The sequence below is a fragment of the Corylus avellana genome, chromosome 1, assembly GCF_965113065.1.
Source record: "Corylus avellana chromosome 1, dhCorAvel1.hap1.2, whole genome shotgun sequence".
In the NCBI taxonomy this organism is placed as follows: domain Eukaryota; kingdom Viridiplantae; phylum Streptophyta; class Magnoliopsida; order Fagales; family Betulaceae; genus Corylus; species Corylus avellana.
Window position 1 is genome coordinate 16971779 of NC_142490.1, and position 8608 is coordinate 16980386.

At 34.1% G+C, this 8608-nt stretch overlaps 1 protein-coding gene across 2 annotated transcripts; it reads left to right on the forward strand.

Moving 5' to 3' along the window:
• Window positions 1-1192: 1192 nt before the first annotated feature.
• On the forward strand, window positions 1193-6536 carry LOC132168510 (Haloacid dehalogenase-like hydrolase (HAD) superfamily protein). 2 transcript variants are annotated; one of them, XM_059579505.2, is made up of 4 exons: window positions 1193-1386; window positions 4628-5021; window positions 5324-5530; window positions 5997-6536. In XM_059579505.2, the coding sequence occupies exons 2-4, from the start codon at window positions 4764-4766 to the stop codon at window positions 6288-6290; spliced, it is 759 nt and encodes a 252-aa protein (XP_059435488.1). In that variant the 5' UTR covers window positions 1193-1386; window positions 4628-4763; the 3' UTR covers window positions 6291-6536. The 2 variants fall into 2 exon arrangements, with proteins under 2 accessions (XP_059435488.1, XP_059435489.1); XM_059579506.2 differs by having other exon boundaries at window positions 4639-5021.
• The last annotated feature ends 2072 nt before the right edge of the window (window positions 6537-8608 follow it).

Here is an 8608-nt window from a genome sequence, read left to right on the forward strand (position 1 = left end):
CTCATGTTTTCAACCAAAAGCAACTTCACCTTGGTACCCTTTTCTTTTTGGTGTATTTACACTTATGCAATGGTATTTAATATTTATACAAAGATATTGGTTTAATTTTCTATTAAATATGACCACTCTAAAACAAATTGACTCTTATCCATCTACCATATGTGCTAGATATGCTAGACCATGCAAAAGATATGAAATGAATTAAACTGTTTTCTTCTCTTGTCTTATACAAATGTGTTTCATGCATGAAACCCAATTATTGTCACTCTTAAAGTTATAATGCAATAAGTTTTTCTTTCTATTCAAGATGATTAGAACAAAGTGATTGAGATTTTCTGAATTTGGCTTAGGTAATTTAAGAGCCTAACATGTGAAACAACTTTAGCCAGATCCTATCGCGGTGTAAAAGAGGTACTGAATTCTTATTTCGCGTTATTTTTTTTAATAAAAAGGAAAGGAAAAAAGAAAGTGCTTCAACTTTCATTATACTTTTTTTGTTTAAATAATGATGAAGTTATAATCCTCATTTTAGAGCTCTAAATAAATATTGGTTGCATGACTTTTTTACTTCTAAGAATTGACTATTAGGTGAATCATTGACTTCATGAACTTAAGATCTCATACTTTTAAATTTGTTTATGGGCTTCTTATAAAAAAATGCTTTTTAATGGCATCCATTTTCGCAAGTCAGATTACTCCTCCTGAAGTCATGTGTTATAACTAACTTCATTTTTTTTTTGCTGCACAATTATGTTATCATGTATAACTCCAAGATGTAACCTATAACATTCTTTTTTGTCTAAATGCCTGCTGCTCCTCACACTTGTCTTATAATGACTCAACATGGCTCAAATATTATTTCTAAAGTCCAAAAATTTTGGCTCAATTATTTCTAAAAGTACACGAGTTGTGATACAAGAACGACTAGAGTTTTTTCGGAGTCTTCTCGAATGTAATGTAGCTTTTAAAATTATCAATAGATTGGAATTCAATAATGACTATCTCAAATTCAATGGTAATTTTAAAAGCTACATCATATTCGGGAGGATTATAATTCTCCTTATATCATTAGTTTAAAAAAAAAAAAAATGAAAAAAGTTTAATAAGGAAAGGGTATTACAGAAAACCCCAAAAGAGGGGGAAACTAAAACAGACACCAAAATCCTGCGACGCCCACATAATTAATGTCCCCATATCGCTGGTTGTTTTGGCAAAACGTTTTCTTTTCACTTACCTTGTCAAAAACGAAACGTTTTTGTTTCTTTTCTCTTTTATATAATTATAAGCCTGCCAGCTTCTGTCCTATGAGTGTGCAGCTGAAGCTAACTTCTCAAGACCTGCGATTTCTGCGAAGCAACTCGGATTCTCGTCCATTCCGACATCTGGGTATGTCGCAAAATCCCCCTTTTTTTTTTCCCCGATGAATTTAATTTTTTTTTGTTTGTCTCCTGAAATTTGTATTTGTCTGTATATTGCAGTATTAGTTTGAGTTAAATACAGCTAATATCTGATCTTGCAATCACATTTCTCTATTTCTCTGCTCTTATTTCATTTTTGTTAATGATTTTTTTTTTTTGTAAGTGCTTCGGGTCTGAATATTTGGTTCTGTTTAATTCGCTAGATGTGAACTGTGGTATCAACATTGTTTAGTTTGTTGATCTTCAATTGAACTTTTGATGTTATTTTCTGATTGGGTTTTCTTGGAAGTTGGAAATGATGGTCCTGTTTGATTTATTTGACTGAGATTTGATGTTCTTTGAGCATCTTCAGTGTTGGGTGTGTTCTCTTTGGTACTCAACAGATTGGTAATGGAGACTTGGATGACAAAGGTGGTACTGTTGCGAGTCAAATTGATCTAGAATGGGAAAAGCTTCACTTTTTTTATTAGTTTAGCTATAAAAATTTGATAATGTTGGTATTCAAAGATTGAGTTGAAGATTAGTAGTTCATTCCTGGGATATAATCTTTTACCTAGTTCACAAGCTTTTTTTAGATTTATTGATCTGAAAGGTATTCCATTTTTTTTCTATACAAGTTTTAGCATGCTTCTACTGCATCTTCATTTGCTTCTCTTTGTGTACATTGTTGTTATCAGTGAATTGTGATGAATTAAAAATTAGAAGCTGCAAGAGCATTCTCAAGGTTGAAACTCCTCACTCCTTTACTTGATCAGAAGAAGAAAATCTTTTTTGTGAAAGTCTCGTGCAACTAAAGGGACTTTGATACTGTTCTTGAAAGAAATAAAACGAGCTTTCTTATGAGACATCATCATATCCGTTAATGCAGCCAGCAACAAAAAAATAGCAAGAACTTGTTCGAAATACTGATTAAATAAAAAAAACATCTAGATTCCTTGATCCAGTACATCACTTAGGTGCTTATGCATTGAATGAAGATGCTTCAGAAAGATATCCAATGTATTTCTAAATATGGTGAGGGTTATTTTTGTTTGTAACTAGAAACTGCATGAGGCCGTACGTATATTCACTTCAAAGCAGTCTGTTGATTTTAGAACTGAAAACTAGAAAGAGTTTTAGTTTTGAAATGATATATTGGGATACTCAAATAATCTATAAAATGGGGTCAGTGGATTAATATCCCTGTGGCCAAGTCAATAACCTTCTAACACACTGATAGTAACTTTATCTATAGTGTTAAAACCCAACTCAATTAAGCGGCATTCTTAGTATGAGAATCTCAAAAAGATCAAAATAGTTTAAAAAGTTCTTTCTGGATGCCTAAAAGAGTTGATAAATGAAAGTTATCGAGACTGAAAGCAGATAGATGTTTGCTTCCTTTTTTTTTTTTTTTTTTTTTTTTTTTCAGCGTATCTGAAATATGCTGTAAATTTGTAAAGATTGTGCGACATGTGCCCAAGAAAACTTTGAAGGCTAATATCTTTCATTTTTATGTACATACTTAATCAAGGAATTATATCCCATCTTTCCCGCATTTTACACTTGCAATGTGTGTATAATTGGATATGGAATCTAATTGAAGAGGAAAGTATAGTTAGTTAGCATTGCTAAGTTTCTTATCCGGTGTTGTTTGAAAAGATTGGCAAGTCATGAATTTTCATGGGGTAGATGAGAGTTTGATAAGTGGCTATGAATTTCTCTCCTTTTCTTAGACTGTTTATGCTCGGGTAAGATGCTCATAATTTGTAATATTTGATGTTTCCTTAGTTGGTGATTGTAGATCTAAGTAGCTGCAACATGTTTACATGAGTTCTGTTTTCAATAGGACACTGCAACTCCCCAAAATATAGATCGTGGAAAATTCCTAACTGTATCTAACTTTATTGTTGATATATTCATGCGATTGTCACTGGTTGATGTCCCTTTTTTCGTAATTCTTTTTAAGCAATATGGACTACATAGTCATAAGTAGATTATAGAACCCCGTAGGTTTTGACATTAGTGTTTTCATTTGTTATTGATTTCGTTTTTAAGTTAATTTAGAAACCGAAGGGTTATAGACAGTTGGGAAAGGGTGACGATGTTGAAATACGTATGCATCTCATTCTCAGGTGAACTAGACTGATCTGTTCCTATTAAATGGTGCATGGGAATAAGTAATATCTTTTTCATGGGTGGGGTTGTATTCCCTCTGCTAGAACTGTTTTATATGACTAGGTCTTTAGCTAAATGTAACAATTCATTGATCCTGACAGACAATGTAAATTTATTCATTTTCCTTCATAACAGGATAAATAAATATGGTGAAAGAAAAGAAAATACATTTTATTTTAAATTTGCTGATTGTTCAGAAGTTAGGGAGCTGTGATTGACAACATATGTGGATTTAATACATCTTCTAAGAAGTAGACAGTGGAGAAACTAACAAACAAAGCTTAGTTGGGGGTAAACAGAGCAGGAATTCTAGTAAAGTGTTAAAAAGTGAGAACTGAAATGACAAGTTGGTGAAGTGGTGTATGAAAAGAAAGAAGTGAGAACTGAAATGACAAGTTGGTGGAGTGGTGTATGAAAAGAAAGAAACTAACCAACCTACTGCCTTGATGCATCCTATGAGCAGGGGTGGAACTAGGATTTTAGATGTGGGGGGACGAAACTTTAAAAAAAAAAAAAAAAAGAAATTAATGGGTGAAAATTTAATTTTAAAAGAATTATACAGGTATTTTCAAAAACATTTGGAGAACTTTTTGGGGCTTGGGGGGACCGGACTAGTTTGGCCCCTGCCTGTGAGGACCATTGTTGGGGTCAATGCTTTCAACTAAGTGATTAGACTATATCGCTTAACTGTGCAACAAGCGGAGAAGGTTAAAACGAAAGTATCTAAAGAGAGGGTTTTAGCGCATATAATTAGCTCAGAAGTAGGAGATTTTAGTGCAGACCATATTTTTCTCCTTCTACATTTTTCCATTTGGAGTGATTGAGCTACTTTGTCAAAAAGGACTTTCATGTTAGCATTATTGACAAAAACTAAAATTTTGAAAAGAAAATGCATGTTCACCAAGATTCTATTTTTGATGGAGAAGCCTTTGCATTTTAGATAATTTTGTCATTGATGTAGAGCAACTTAATCAAACAAAAAATGGAGATTTACCTTAACATTTTCATTGACTTGGTTGGGACATTTTTTTAATGCTACCTAAATGTTTAAATAGTGTAAATGCAGGATTTGTTGAAACCGCTGAAGGGGTTGGTTGATCCAAAGTATTGCTCTGGCTTTATTCAATAAGTGCTACACTGAAATTTTAAAGTCATTCTATTCCAAGAGTCAGCTTTGCAGTTGCTACTAAAATGTCAATATTGTCAAGATTACGTTGCATCACTGTGGATGTTACTGGTACTTTGATAGCTTACAAGGGAGAACTTGGTGACTACTATTGCATGGCAGCCAAATCTGTTGGGCTGCCATGCCCTGACTACAAGCGTGTGCATGAGGGCTTCAAACTTGCCTATAAAGACATGGCCAGAAATTATCCTTGTTTTGGGTATGCCGCTAAAATGCCCAACATAGTGTGGTGGAAGACTTGTGTGAGAGACTCCTTTACCAGGGTAAGAAAATCTGACGTAGCAAGTATAGCTTTAGGCATGGTGTATAGTGATGACTAGCTTGTTGGTAATCCTTGTGTATCAAATCATGGTATGGTGGTACCCACATTGTTCTCCAAAAAGGCAAGTCTAGTTCAATGTGTGAAAATTTATTTATTACTTTTATGAGTTATAAAACACACCCCTACTAACAAAGTAGAGTGACCATAATGATACTGAAAGTAAAATGTGTACTTTTTGGCTCGGACTTTTACATATAATTTCCTTGTTAGGAAGTTATAATGGAAATATTGTTTTGACTACAGGCTGGATATGATTATGATGAGGAGACATTTGAGAAGGTGTTTAGACGCATATATTCATCATTTGGTTCATCTGCACCTTATACCATCTTTCCAGATTCCCAACCATTTCTAAGATGGGTGCATGAGCAGGGGCTTAAAGTTGGGATTATTAGTAATGCAGAGTACCGGTATCGGGATGTAATTCTTCCAGCCCTTAATCTGAACCAGGTAAAAAAAATTGTTCTGTTCTGGTATTTTGGTTCCCAAATTCTTATTTAGTTTATCTTAATTGATCTGGATTAAAGTAGGAGTAATTGGTTTTAGCATTGTTATGAAAGTCTACCAACTGGTAATATTGATGATCACCATTAAAACATGCATTTGTGGTCAGGCATACAGGATGATGGGATCCCTGAGTTGTTCTCATTTTACTACAATAATTCAGGTTCCCATGATTTATATCAATATCACTGCAAACCATTTAACTTCAAGCTGCCTAAAAAGTTTTGGTGAAGAGTATTGTTTTTTGTCTGTTTTTTTTTTGTTATTTTCCATTCATGCATTTGTATAAGATCCCTATCTATACCTACCCTTTTTAAATATCAACGAAGTTGATTGCTTTTGAATTCATTCGTGTGTATTGCTTGGGATAGACTAGAGATGCTGATAGTGTCAAGTCTAATGTGTTGTGCAGGGATCTGAATGGGACTTTGGTGTGTTCTCTGGTCTGGAAGGTGTAGAGAAACCTGACACAAAGATTTATGAGATTGCCTTGGAGAGAGCTGGTGTCGCACCAGAAGAAGTTCTGCATATTGGGGACAGCATGCGCAAAGACTACGTGCCAGCAAAGAGTGTGGGGATGCATGCATTACTATTGGATAGATTTAAGACTCCTGATGCTGAGGAATGGAGGAAATCAGGTGCCATTGTGCTTCCTGACTTGATGGCAGCAAAAGATTTTCTTACTTCAGAAAACTCAACTTCCTGAGCGGCTCCTTTCCCATTCATGACTTTACATGTATAGTATTTCCCATCATATTGTTTAGACTTTGATCACAAATATTAACCAGCTGGTTTGTCCCCTAAATTTTGGTGGCTTGTTTTCACACCCTATGACCAAAACTTTTCGGGGATTTAATGGGGGAGAAATTGACACCAGTTTCAATGTTAATGAGCTCAATCATAAAGAGAGCAAGATTAGATGTTCTCTTCGCTTTGAGCCTTTTTCTTTTGAGTAACACTCTTCACACTTATTTATCACACTCATTTCATACTGGTTGCGTGGCATATTTGAAATGATTTTTTTTTTTTTTTGTCTTTTTAAGTGGCTGACATGGAAGTCACTTAAAACACATTACTTTAGTTGGTGTGAAATAAATGTGATAAATAATGTTAGCAGGGCGAAACTAGAAAATTTTGTTTGAGGTGGCCAATACTGAAGACAAGAAGTTATTTCTCATGAAGTTGCTTAATATATTATTATGGCATCTTGAAACAAAGTTTATGGTACGAAAGTGGGAACTAGTAAGGTAGAATAAATGTTAGGCAAAGGAGTTTGTGGGAGTGTGTTGGCAGGGAATAATTTCGATACTTAAATGAATTATTGATTTTGGGTGGATCAAGACTTGGGTCCAAAGAAACCAAAGAAAGGAGATTACTTTTTTAGAGTCCACTTTACTTGATCTAAGCCTAGCTTAAATATGGGCTCCTTTTCATTGTGGCATTGAATAAGGCATTTAAGGGTAGAACCCCATACCCCCAAATTTCAAAATTGGGAGTAGCTCCATAGCTGAATATTATGTGTCAGAAGGTTGTGGTGTTCATACTCTTCAGTTTAGGGGGCTGAAGCAACATTGGTCACATCGTGTAGATTGATAAGCATTATGTGATCATACTCTAATCGCCGAATTGGAGTTAGGGGTTCATATAACTTAGTTTTTCATGGGTCTAATAGAACATTGACAAGATCCTAGATAGTGTGTTAACATATTAATTGCCAAGCGATTAGAATAGATGTTCGGATTGGGATCTGATCCCCATTTCAATCATCGAATAATCCACGACTAGTTATAGCCCATTTCACTCACCGAACGGCAATGTACAACCTTGGGCCTTTTCTAGTCATGGGCCTGGACTAGAGGGACACTAACAATGACCAGCTTCTTTTGTTACGGTTTAAGCTTTCATTGGGCGGTCCAATTACTAACATGCAACATTTTTTTGACATTGCTGGCACCAATCACCTTGTGCACGTTATCAAACTTCTGGGGTTCATCTGCTGGAAAATAAGAGGCAAAAACACAATCCTTAGCACATCTTCTCCTCAGACGCTTGCATGTTACCACTCTCCTTCATTCCGCCACATGTCCAAAGGGTTATAGAAAACTAAGATGAATGATGAATTGATGAAAGTTGAAACTGTTTATAAAAAACCAAGCATTTTAAAGATGCTTAAACCTCCAAAGTTCACAATAAACATACTACAAATTCTTTTGATACCTTCACAATTATTTAAGGAGTCTTATATATATAGACTCAGCTCTAACTACTAGGCCCAACTAACAACTAATCTAGTAATAGAAATGGGCTATAATATCTATCTCCTTTAGACCCATTATACAAATGACATCTTGTTTTGTTTACAAAGTCTAGCTCCAGGCTCTTACCAGACAAACTTTTGGGTGGGCCAAGACCAAACCTTCGGGTTGCCAAACACCAGATGACATATGACATCTTATATTTTATTTGATTTCACAATAAAAATAATTTGTTTTGGTGTCTCAGCTTTTTTGTTTACTCAAAATATAGCCTTCTTAAAGTTTCATTGATACCAAACAGGAAGCTTGTTTATATATATTTGAAACCAAAGATAGCTACTAGTAAAAAATAAAAGGGTTAAACGCATTAATTTTTAATACTTGTTTAACGACTTAATTTTTCTTACATAGCTAGCCTTCAATTTGTAACGTAATTGTCTGGGGAAAGTTTACATACCTCCATCAAACTATCACCCAATTGACAATGTCTCCCCAAAACTTTCAATTGTAACAATGTCCTCCCAAACTACAAAAAATTGTCAATGTTCCTCCAATGACTAAACTACCCTAAGTAAAATAAAAAAAAAAAATTCTATAACTTCTAGAAAAATCCTAAAACTAAAAAAAAAAAATCCAAAGGGTGACAAATTTAAAATTAAAATTGATTTTTTTTTTTTATAACTCTTTTAAATAAAAATTTCTGTTTTAAAAAATAACAATTTTTGTTTAAGAAAACAAAAATTTTCGTTTTCTAAAACAAAATTGAAAA